The 11,778-nt window shown below is 52.5% G+C and overlaps 1 protein-coding gene across 2 annotated transcripts; it reads left to right on the top strand.

Moving 5' to 3' along the window:
* Positions 1-216: 216 nt before the first annotated feature.
* On the top strand, positions 217-11,697 carry LOC310897454 (uncharacterized protein). 2 transcript variants are annotated; one of them, XM_083831108.1, is made up of 3 exons: positions 217-379; positions 7,630-7,736; positions 9,003-11,697. In XM_083831108.1, exon 3 carries the CDS (start codon positions 9,014-9,016, stop codon positions 10,427-10,429), a length of 1,416 nt encoding a protein of 471 aa, XP_083687234.1. In that variant the 5' UTR covers positions 217-379; positions 7,630-7,736; positions 9,003-9,013; the 3' UTR covers positions 10,430-11,697. The 2 variants fall into 2 exon arrangements, with proteins under 2 accessions (XP_083687234.1, XP_083687233.1); XM_083831107.1 differs by having other exon boundaries at positions 220-379; positions 9,000-11,697.
* Positions 11,698-11,778: the final 81 nt, after the last annotated feature.

Raw genomic sequence — 11,778 nt, forward strand, 5'->3', positions numbered from 1 at the left:
GCGACCGCTACCTCCCCCCCCCAGCCCCGAGGCTGAGAGACCTCTCCAGGAACCACCGAGCCGCCCAGGGTTTCCGGAGCGAGGCCAGCCGCCCCCTCGGCCCCAGCAGCCCCCCGCTCGGGGCTGGGGACCGCCGTCCCTGCCGCTCCGGGCCGCCCCCAGCAGGCTGCGGGCCGCACGCCCCCTCCCGCCCCCAGCGCGGCGGCGCAGCCAAGGGTTAACGGCGGCGAGCGGGCCGGGCCCCACCGCGACGAGCCGAGCCGAGCCGAGCCGTGCCGTGCCGAGCCGAGCCGAGCCGAGCCGAGCCGAGCCGAGCCGCCCCTAATACGGCCCACGGCCCCGGCCCCGGCCCCGGCCCCGTGGCCGCCGCCCGCCCGCGGTAAGTGCCACCACAGCGGGCGCGGGGCCGCGCTGAGGGAGCGGGCGGCGGCCGGGGGAGGCAGCGCGGTTCCCCCGGGACACGCCGGGTGCTGGGGCTGGGGGAGCCGCCGGGGAGCCCTCCTGCTGCCGGGGCTGCTGTGGGGGGGCCGGCAGCCCCGTGCCGGTGCCTGCCCTCGGCCTCGGTTAGCCCGCCAAGCGGAGGGCGTGCGGTTTGGGAGCGGGGGGGGAGAGCGAGGTGTTGGGGTCGGAGGGAGCGGGGGAGTCTTTGTCACACCGGTGACGGCTGTGTGTGTGGCTTGGAAGTGGTGGGAGATGCTTACAGCGATCAAACGTGAGGGCAGGAGAAGTCGTAGCTGCGGTATTTAGTCTTCTTTGGATGGTAATTTGGAAAAAAAAAAAAAAAAAAAAAAAGGAAGGAGATCTTCTAAGGACTTCCCTCAGAGGACAGAGACAGTGCCTCTGCTTATCTGTGGTTGTGTCCTTCAGGCAGCGTAAAGGGACCATGGACATCCCCGACCCACGCCACGGGGCAACGTGCTTGGTGTGGTGCATCCCAGGGCAGAGCCGCCTTTGGCTCCTCTCCCCTCCGTGGAATGGGTTACAGCAAGGTCCATGGGGAAGGGTGAACCGGAGGTTCTCATTTTGATGGTGACTCTAAACTCAGAGTGAGTGGAGATTCAGAAAACCAGAGCTGGTTCCCTCAGTTTCCACTCTGCTGTTAGCTCATGCTGGCTGCAGGTAACTTCATGGGGTTTTACTTACAGATGTGCCCAGTGCTTACAAAAGGAACAGCACTACAGCCAAAATTCCTGTAAATGTAACTCTGTTACTTATTTTCTGAGAGACAAGAGTTTCTCAATGTGTATACTTATCCTGTGTATTTCATAGAATGTGTTTCAGAAATAGACAACAACCAGAACAAGCAGTTCCATTGCAGGGTAAGGCCTTCTGCATTTAGAGCACCCCTTGTGTGTATATGTTTGTGTATTCACACACACATTTCCAAAGAAGAATCTTCCCTTAATGCTTCCCAGCAGAAACACCTATCCTTGATGAAGAAAGGCCAGTGTTCTCCCGTGACATTCATTGAAGGACATAACAAACCCCATCTCTCTGCAAGGACAGAGAGCTATTGATGGTGGTGGTAGAGCCACATGTAGGAAAAAGAACTATTTTTTTCCATCTTGCCTTGTTCAAGAATAGAGATCTCCCAGACTGAACGGTGGTGGGTGAACAGTTTGTGTGGGAGAGGACAATATATATTCAATACAGTTACTTTCAAGAGGATAATGTCTTTCTCTGAATCTTGAGCGATACCGTTTCAGGTGCCTGGATTTTCCCTTGCACCTTTCCCCCTTGCTTCCTACACTGTTGGCCTGGGGAAGTACCGTCAACTTTGATGCTACCTCAGGCCTTGGAAGAACTCCTTCTCTAGGTTCTGTGTTCCCATACATCCCCTCTGAGACAGCATGCAGAAGATTTGCTGGACAATTGCTGGTCCTCCTTTGCTGATCACTCTTCTCTTCCACGTCCTGTGTCGGTGCTTTTTGCCCACGGAGACACACTCGCGTTGTTCAGGGCCACCAGCAGCTTTAGGGCAACAGCCTGCAACTCCTCCTCCTCCACCGCCTTCCCCATGGCCATCAGCTGCTGCAGTTTCTGCATCAAACTCTGCACGTGGGTATCCTGCAGCCTCAGGAGGAGGTCCTGGATGTCAGTGGTGGGCAGCTGTCCCTGCTGCTGGCCACTGACTGTCACCTCTGAGGCATGTGGGTCAGAAGGACTCTGTTGCATGTTCCTCAGCTCTGGTGAGCCCTCGGGTAAGGAGCTGGAGATCACAGCTACTTCCATGTCAAGTTTGGAGCCAGCTGGCTGGGCGCTTGTAGGAGAGATGGGAAAAACAGGCTGGGAACGGAAGATACTAGACAACACTGCGTCACTGCTCGTGGTCATGTTGAAGGTTCGCGTGCTGCCCAGCTCAGCCTTGCCTTCTCCTGGGCATGCAGTCCTCTGTGAAGGAGAAAACATACCTCTGTAGAGGCAGTGCGCCTTGGGAGCAGACCCCAAGCTGTACCCCTGTTCTGTGAGGTTAACATGCAAAGATGGGTTGCAAAGGTGAGCTTCTTTACAGGCCCAAGGAAGGAAGAAACCTCCGTCACCTTTCCTTGTCATGTCTTCCCATAAGTCTCCTTTGTCACTCCTGATTGTCTTCCTCTTTAGTTGCCTCTTCTAGCCTGCACGAGTCAGCCTTTCCCCTGCAGTAGCCTAGTTATCTCACCTTGCTGGGGGGTGAGAGCTGGATGTAAGGGCGGAGGTGGTCCTCAGAAGTTCATTTTCTTCAAGAATACCTTCCCTAATGCCTCCACTTTGGCAAGTGTCTGCATCTGTGTAAGATGCCATCTGCGTAAGCTAGTCAGCCTGGTGTGAGTGCCGCCAAAAGATGGGCTGCCCACAGCTCCCTTCTGTCTTCACTGTCTTTTGGCCTCCTGCTTTCCCGTGTCCTCATTTTCAGGACTCTCCCGTTCACCTGATCATTGCCCAGAGCACACCATGGTCTTCAGAAAATAGCTAAATAACTCACCTTAATGAAGTACCTTTTCATGGTACAGCGATAGAAAGCAAAGGCACAGAAGTTGGGGAAGAAAGGAGTTCCTGGCAGTTCAGAGCATACAGGCCCTACGAAGAGGCAAATGAAGATGCAGACTTGGTGATAAACTCCAGTGCTGAGGTCCCACCAGCCGTCAGCAGTAACCTCACTGTCAAATGACAGTCCTTCATGAAAACCCCCCGTGCACTCAGGGGCCTCCCTGAACCTTGGTGAGAAACTCCACTGCTTCCTGATCATCGCTATCACCCAAGGCTTGAGAGGAAGCTGGCACGCACGGCTGCCATCAGCTATGAGAGCGGATGCTCATGAGTAGATGTCTTCTCCGCACCCTGGGATTACTCCCATCCCCTCTCCCCCACCTGCTCCCGAGTCTCCATCCCCTCCCAGTGCTGAGGTGCAGCGCTGGCCCTGCAGGACCCCCATCCATCTGCCTGCCCTTGGGAGTCACAGTTGGCTTTACCTTTGGGGATCGCTCCGTGGTTTTCATACTCATCCAGTCTCCGGACCAGGGGGTTCTGGCAGCCGTACAGCGCACGCAGGTGGCAGGCGGTGGTGGCGCGGTGGGCGGCCCGGAGGGACCTGAAGAACTGGCGGTACTCGTGGCTGGAGAGCGGCGCTCCTGGCTGCTGCGCCTTCACGCCTCGGGGGCCGGCAGTGCAGCCCCAGCCTGAGAGCACTGGTGGAAAGTAAAATACAGGGGGTGGGAGGAGGAGGAAATGCTCACAGCGGCACACTCAGAAGAGCTGGCGGGCTGAACCCAGACCTCCATTGCCTTCTCTGGATGCGGGGTCCAGAACGCTGGAAATGCCAGGACAGGGTCAAGATGGGCGGGGTCTAGACATGGAGAGGACCTGCTCTGCCCCTGCTAGCAGGGGGGTAGTACTTGGGGGGCAGTACATGGCTGAAGGGCTTTGACCAAAACCTCTGGAGAATGAAGTCCTGAACTGGGAGAAAGGTGTTGGAAGTCATGGCTGGAACTGGAAATGCAGCTCTGCTGTCAGGGCTGGAGCAAGGAGATGGTTTCCTTTCAAGATTTTTGCATCTGCAAGTTCTCTTCCTCTGGGTCAGTGTATCCTGACCCCTGGCGTTCATGGAGCATGCCCCAACAGATACGTGTATGCCCTTAAAACGGTCCAAGCATTCACTGAACCTGTACGCAAAACTTAAAGCCAGTTCTTCCCTGTAGAGAACATTATGAAAGCTGTCAAAATCAAACATTTGGAAGTTAGATGTGCCCAAGTGAAACTGTCATGTGCAATCTTAGTTTCATCTCCTTGCGCATATGTTTTTATACATTTTTTAAGTACGCAGCAAGCTTCTCTTCTATCCTTAGGAGTGCCAGATCCTTCACTGCAGAGACTGGACCCGCCCAGGCAGGGAATCAAAGTTTTCCAGGTTAGGCTCATGCTGCATTTGAGACATCTGCCTCACTTCCCACAGTTGGGAAGGTGAATGAAAAAGGAGAAGGCAGGAAGATGCTGGAAGAGGAGGGGTAGTTTTGTGGGTACTCTTCCAAGAAGTAGGTTTTATTCCTGGCTACACCACAGAGGCTTGCATGTGATGCTAGGCAAGTACCAGGTTTCTCAGCACATTATTAATGGCATTTTCGTTACCTTGTGGGTTGCCATTTATAGGAAGGCTGAAGTATCTTGCAGTTTTGGAATCTGCATGTGCTATATTTTGAGTGTAAGTGCTACATTAGCATGTGTGCTCTGAGAAGACAGGACTGAGGCATCTCAAACTGGGATTCTAAAAGTAGTGGATATTTTTAACTTTAATCCCTCTCTGCCCTCATTTTGCCATTCGCAAAATCACTATAAACCAATTAATAGCTGTGAAGCACTAAAACATAGAGTATATAAAAAGTTCACGAGGAAATGAGTCATTCAAATGGGATCAGCAAATAAATCAGTCAAACACTGAACAGCAAGGGTGACATAACTTAACTGAATAGCTTAATGAATAGCTGCTCAATACAAAGGCGTTGTCCATCTTGGGTCTAAAGAAGCCAAAACCCATGTGAAAAAAGAGAAGCTGAATTAAAGAGCTATTACTATGTCAATGCACGGGGGAACATATCTAAAGCTGCAAACTGAATGTGATTTAGGCATGCTCTAAGCATTCTCTTTAGTAGTCTGTTAACCTATCATGTTCCTAAATTTCCTCTATCTTGTTAACATCTGTGCCATCTTATTAGTATCTTTGTGACTGCAGATGCAGCAGGATCAAACAAAAGCGTGTAATTTTCCCCCTTGAAATGATCACAGAGGTTATCAAGTCCTCTGTGAGACAACACTAGATGAGAGTGAGACACTTTGCCGAATGACTTTGTGGAAATCCGCAGAAAGTGGGGGACTGAGGAGACCAGGAAATATGGGACTCTGCCACAGCCTCCTGCTAGCGTGTGGCCTGATGGGCCAGGCCTTTCTGTCCATTTCTTCCAGCTAGTGGTTTGTTTCTTCCAGCTCATGTTTGTCCTTAACCAAGGTCCTCTCTCAGATCTCCTTCTGCCTCCCCTACCTGCTCATCTGGCCGGTTCTTCCCTTCCCGCTGGTGGTTCAGATCCAAATCCCTGCCACTGCTCTCACTTCTGGTCTGTGTGCCAACCTGTCTCACATCTCCAGCCTCCACCTCTGTTCCAGCCTCTGCCCGGTTGTGTCCAGCTCCGAGTCCTCCTCCCTTGGCTCCTCAGTCAATCCCTGGCTCTCCTTGATGAACAAAACAGCATCTCCAATGGATAAAGACTGGCAAAATTGTAAGCATCCAAGACTGGTATATCTGAGGCATTCAAGGATGCTCCTGTCTCTTTGTTTCACCTCCAACATGGCCAAGCTGAGGTGCATTGGGGGCGAGGAGGCAAAGAAAATCCTTACTTATGCCCTGACCTGCAGGGGAGACATTTCCTACTCACCGGACAGAAGGAGGAAAGCCCACGTGGCTGACATGGCACCGTGCGCGCTGCCTGAGGCGGCCCCCGAGCAGACAGAGGTGTCACCTCCGCGGCCTCGCCTGCCTGCGTCCTCCTCCCTCCTGCCCCAGGGGAGCTGGGGGAGGCAGTGGGGGAGCACAGCCTGGTTTCCCCGTGGCTGGTGACACCAGGTGGTGTCACAGACACCTCTGTTCCTTGTTCTGTTGTCCCCTGCTTCTGTTGTCCCCCGCCGTGCGTTGGGTTCCTGTCAGAAGTACTCTCTCCACACCTCTGCCTCACCGAGGGTTGTGGTCTTGGGGGCTCACCTGCCCTCGGCCGGCCGTGTCCTTCACGGGGCAGTTCCTTTGCGGCCTCTGTCCGTCACCTCAGGAGCTCAGTGCGGCCCATCGCCCTCCCCATGCAACAGGTCGCCTCTCTCCCTTACTCAGCCTCGCAAGGGCTGGTGCCTCATCAGCTGAGGCACTGCCTGGGGACAGCTTTGCCCAAGCCTGGCTGCTCTGGAGACAGGCACCTTGTCCCTGCCTGACTGCTCAGTGGCTTTTTGGGCTCCCCAGCTTGTTTCTGGTACACATCAAACAACATGCTTTTCTGCCATATCCCACAATATTCCTGGCTCTGCACCAAACAAACTCTCTTCTGTATCTGCTTCCTGTTTCTGCAGCACCTCTTTGGGGTGCGCGTCGACCGTGGGCTTGGAGCTGCTCTTGAAAGTAGCAGAAAGGGACTGAAGCAGAAGGACATCTCTCCCCTCTTAAAATCAGTGGGATTCCTCGTGACTGAAGAGGTGCAATGCCATCGCAGAGCTGGTATTCACATCTGCAGTTTTTAAGCATCTTCTTTCTCTAACCCGTACCTTTCCAGGTGTTCAGAAGTCAGCATCCTAAAATGCCTTTGCCTTCTGCTGCTGCACAAACATAGTGCAAAGCTTTATAGGTGACCTAATTTTCTACCCCACAACACCCCCTCCTGTACAGCATACTTCTGCTCCGAAAAGAGATCCTTGAGAAGGGGGCGTGCATGCTGGTGCTCAAACCTGTCCAAACTAGACTGTGTCACTGTTCGTGCGCAAGCAGGTGTGCGTGGCTGTTCTTCAGTGCTCGCCGCCAGCCCTGTAAGCTCAGCCAGGAATGAAGCAACCAAACTGCCATTTTGCTGGAGCACAGGACAGGAAAGTCTGCCTGTGGTCTGCTGCTGTTCATCATGTGTGAGCAGACCGAAATCTCTTCTCTCCCCCAGCCCTGTTTGTGCCTGGCTGAGCCTCTGAGGGTGACCAAGCAATGCTCCTCCGGTGAAGGCAAGGCAGGGGACTCCGGGCAGATGCAGAAAGCAGCGCAGCCGTTTTCTCTGCCTGCAGAATGGGACTGCATCATGTTTTCATTTAGCTCACAGGAAAGAAAGGTGACAGAGGGAAAACGGCTTGAGGCAACTCTATTTTATTATACAAAACTCATCAGACTCACAGGCAGCTCTCTGTGGCATGTGCAGTTAACCCTGTCTTTGTTATGTGAGCTTCCCTGGCTAGCAGACCTGAGCGCCAGCGTCAGGGTGTTTGTGGCAGAACAGGCGGTGACCCTGACTCATGTTTCTGAGCATCATTTTCCTCTGGCCTAGGTTGCTTTTGTTTCCTGAATACTTATTCTCTTGTAATCTCAGTCTACAACACTGCTTCTAGGACTGTTATTTGTTACATCTGTTTTCTTTCTCTGATCAGGAGCTGCCAGCCCTGACTTTGCTTTGACCTTCTGGATGGAGTGAAGAGAAACAGCTTTGTGGCCAGGAGCAACTAAACACCGAGGCAGCAGAGATATTGCTCACAAGGTGAGGAATTGAATAGTGCATGTCTAGAAAAGAAAGAAGAGAGTGAATGCTGAAAATTTGGCATGTGCTTTCCTGCATGCTTCGCACTCATCCTCTTTCTTTTGTTCCTGTGTTATATAGACTCTGCTTTCAGGAAGATTCATAGGCAGGGTATGATAAAGGTGAAACAATCCTAGGGAATCTTAATGAAATCAAATCTTGTGTATTTTTCAGCAAAGACTATACTCAGAATTTTAGAAGGCAAAAATAACCAGTGTGGCTTTCTATTCCTTTCACTCTGACAATATTTTTAATGCTTTGTTGGTCAATTAGCTGTCTTGAGGTCCGTGCCTTGGGCCAGTGCTATTGTTTTCTTTGTACTGCAAATGCTTTTCAGCCCTGAGTGTTATAAGCAGAACTTTGGAAATCAGTATAACCAGTGTGTTGTTTTCCAAAATCAGCAGATCAGCTGAATCAAAACCTGAGGGGTTCATCCTGCTGCATTCTTCTCAGATTCTGACCTCCCACACGTAAGATGATGATGTTAACTTTGCAAGCAGTGCCTTCCAGCTAATCTGCTAGGATTCATTTCCCAGTTGTGTTCTCCATATCAGTGTAACTAATAAAAACCAAGGAGCCTCAAAATGTTTCATTCTCGTTTCCGTGCTTGATTGACAAAGCAGTGTATCATTCCATTCAATTGCCTGTCTGTTCTGTAGACAAAACCTAGATATAGTTTGCTGCAGAATATGTAGGGTTTTCTCTTTAAGGAAAAGGTCTACAGCTGGAAAGAAGAAAGAAAACAGTCTGCTTAGCAGGGGAGGATGTTCCTGTGGTGTTGTCTGCTTCCTTCCTTGATTAAGCATGGGAATGCTGGAGAAGAGCAGTGATTCATAGGCAACAGGAAGAGAAGTGGGAAGAGAATTATGTACTTGGGGGTTGCGGAGGAGAGCAGTGATGATGTTTCCCTACTGTCGCTAGATGTAGGAAGTTTGAGGACGAGCAACTGATAGGGCTCATCTGTTAGGGCTGTAACTTTATGACAGAGGACCCTCTTTGCAATCCATGCCACAGTGGCCACCTGTTCCCAGGTCACACTCCCTTCCCACGCTTCTCCCTCTTGGTGCCTTCATTCTGCCCAGAGAAGAAACCGAGGGGCTGGCTCCTGAGCTGTTGGCTAACGGTGGCTGATGTGCAGCACATCTCTGGAGGTTGCCCTTTTTGGACGTCTCCTTCAGAGATCCGGCAGGGATTACTCACTGCTGGTTCCTCTGTTCACTCCAGCAGGTGGCAGGACCATGGGCGACACGCAGAAGGGCCAGCTTCATCAGGGAGGTCCTGCGAGAGCTGAACTGCACCCGTTCCCCTCCAGGAGGCTCACGGGAGATACCCTCCAGGATGCTGATGAAAGACAAGGCTGCAAGCAGGAGCTGGAGACAGAAAACAAGATGGAGCCATCTTTTGGAAAGAGACAGGGAACAGTAACTCCCTGTGTGATGGCAGTGTGGGAGTGCGAGGACGGTGGCGGCACCCCCATCAGCAAGGTTATTCTTACTGGGGACAAGCCAGACCCTGCCGTGTGTGGGAACATTTGGATTCAGCAGGTGGGGGAGAAAACCTACGAGTGTCCCGAGTGTGGGAAGAGCTTCAGCCGGAGCTCGTACCTGAGCCAGCACCAGAGGATCCACCTGACAGAGAAACCCTTCAGCTGCTCCGAATGTGGGAAGAGTTTCACCCGCAACTCAGACCTGATCAAACACCAGCGGATCCACACCGGTGAGAAGCCCTACCAGTGCAACGAGTGTGAGAAGACCTTCAGCCAGAGGTCCAATGTGATCAGGCACCAGCGCACCCACACGGGAGAGAGACACTACCAGTGCAACGAATGCGGGAAGAGCTTCAGCCAGAACTCCCATCTCATCGTCCACCAGAGAAGCCACAAGGGTGAGAAACCATTTAATTGCCCCCGGTGTGAGAAAAGCTTCAGCGACCGCTCCTCCCTGATCATACACCGGAGGGTCCACACCGGAGAGAAGCCCCACAAGTGCCAGGAGTGCGGGAAGCGTTTTCGAGACAGCTCGGCCATCATTCGGCATCAGAGGATCCACACTGGAGAGAAACCCTACGAGTGCACCGAGTGCGGCAAAACCTTCCGCCAGAGCTCCTCGCTGGTGACCCACATGCGAACGCACACGGGCGAGAAACCCTACAAATGCCCCGTGTGCGGGAAGAGCTTCAGCCAGAGCTCAGCACTCACCACGCATCGCCGCATCCACGGGGGAAAGGCCTTGCCCGTGTACCACGGCAGCCTCTTGCCCAGCCCCTACCAGTGTGCCGAGTGCGGCAGGAGGTGCAGCGACCACCCCACTCTCGTCAAGCACCAGACCACGCACGCGGAGGAGCGGCCCTACATCTGCGTGGAGTGCGGGGACAGCTTCCGACGCAGCTCGGCGCTCAACGTCCACCTGAGGATCCACCGCGGGGAGAGACCCTACAAATGTGAGGAGTGCGGGAAAACCTTCCGGCATAGTTCAGCCCTCGGCGCGCACCTGAGGATCCATGCAGGAGCCAAGCCCTACGAGTGTGGTGAGTGTGGGAAAAGCTTCCGGAAAAGCTCGACGCTTAAAGTGCATTTGAAAATCCACGTGGCCAAGAAGCCTTATAAATGTACACTGGGTAGGAGAACTCTCTCTTCCCGCTCTCTTCTCCCGTAGGGTTGGAGTGGCTGGTTGGAGTGGGAACCAGAAGCAGTATTTGGTTGTGTCTGCGGGCGCATGGACAGTGTGAGTGCTGAGAAACCCAGTGGGAAAAGACTAACTGGGGACTAACTGTGTCTCTAGTATCTGGGCTGGGTGCTTAATCCCAGCGGTACAAAAACCATTAGGAAATTAGGAGGTCGGGAAGTTAGTCGTAAGAGCTGCATATTGGTGATTTAGGGAGAGTACTGAGAGCCCGAGGAAGGGGGATCAAGTTCTGGGTAATTTGGGGACTGTGAATATGTGGTTGAATACAAATGGAAGAATCAGGCTTTTAAAAGAACTTTTCTACTAAATAAAATATGAAAATTAAAAGTTCCAGTTTGGCTCTGATTCAAAACTTTGGCTTGTTAGATACTGCAGTAGTCTTAGAAACGCTCTTATTTTCTATGATTGTAGTAAAGTTTACTCAGTGTTTGACAAGGCACTTTGAATTCTTGGAGTCTGAGACTTAGGACCTGAACCTCCACCTGTTTGTCTTTGCTTCCTCTTTTCCAAATCTCACATGGGACAATGAATTCCTACCTCCGTGTGCAAAGTCTGGTTCATACAACACCTGAGCAAAGCAGAAGCGATGTGGCTGCTCTCAGAAAATGCGGATGTGCAAATATTTCCAGTTGTAACACTGTCTGTTGCTAGTCTTTGGCAGCTTCCCCGAAATGTGTCCTCTGGTTTGATACATCTTCTGACTCGGGACAGCAACAAAACCTGGGCAAAAACGTGGCCTTACCTTGTTTAACCAAAAAAAAAGTATTCCTCCTAGATGGCTGAGTTGTATCCAGTATACATGATGGGTTCCTACTGGTAGTCCAGAGACTGTTTGCAATTTTTGTAGTTGTTTTTATGCTGGAGAACTCTTTATCTCCTTGTTTGTAAAGTATTTACACGTAAAGCTGAGTGTTAACAGTTAGGAATTACCAGATTTACATTTATTAGTATGTTAATGATTGTACATTACATAAACCTGCTTTATATCGCTGTGTTTTATTACGAGGTGCGTGTTTCCCTCCTTAAATAAACCCCCTTTTATTCTTTCTCTGTGTATAACGCTGCTCTCTGTCATTGTGCGTGCATAAACGGGAACCAAATTGCCCACGGGGCAAAACACAGCGTGAGGGGCTCGTCCGCGGGCAGCCGCAGCGGGCGAGAGAACCCCTGGCAGCGGGCTGAGGAACCGAGGGTCCCGCAACGGGAGCGGCCCCGCACCGGGGCAGGGTTTCCCGGGGCAGTCCCTGAGGGGAGGCCGAGCGCTGAGGGCAGGCCCTGCCCGCGGGGAGGGCTCACGGCCCGGCCCCGCCCGGCCGCGG

This window comes from Anser anser (assembly GCF_964211835.1).
Source record: "Anser anser genome assembly, chromosome: 1".
In the NCBI taxonomy this organism is placed as follows: Eukaryota; Metazoa; Chordata; class Aves; order Anseriformes; family Anatidae; genus Anser; species Anser anser.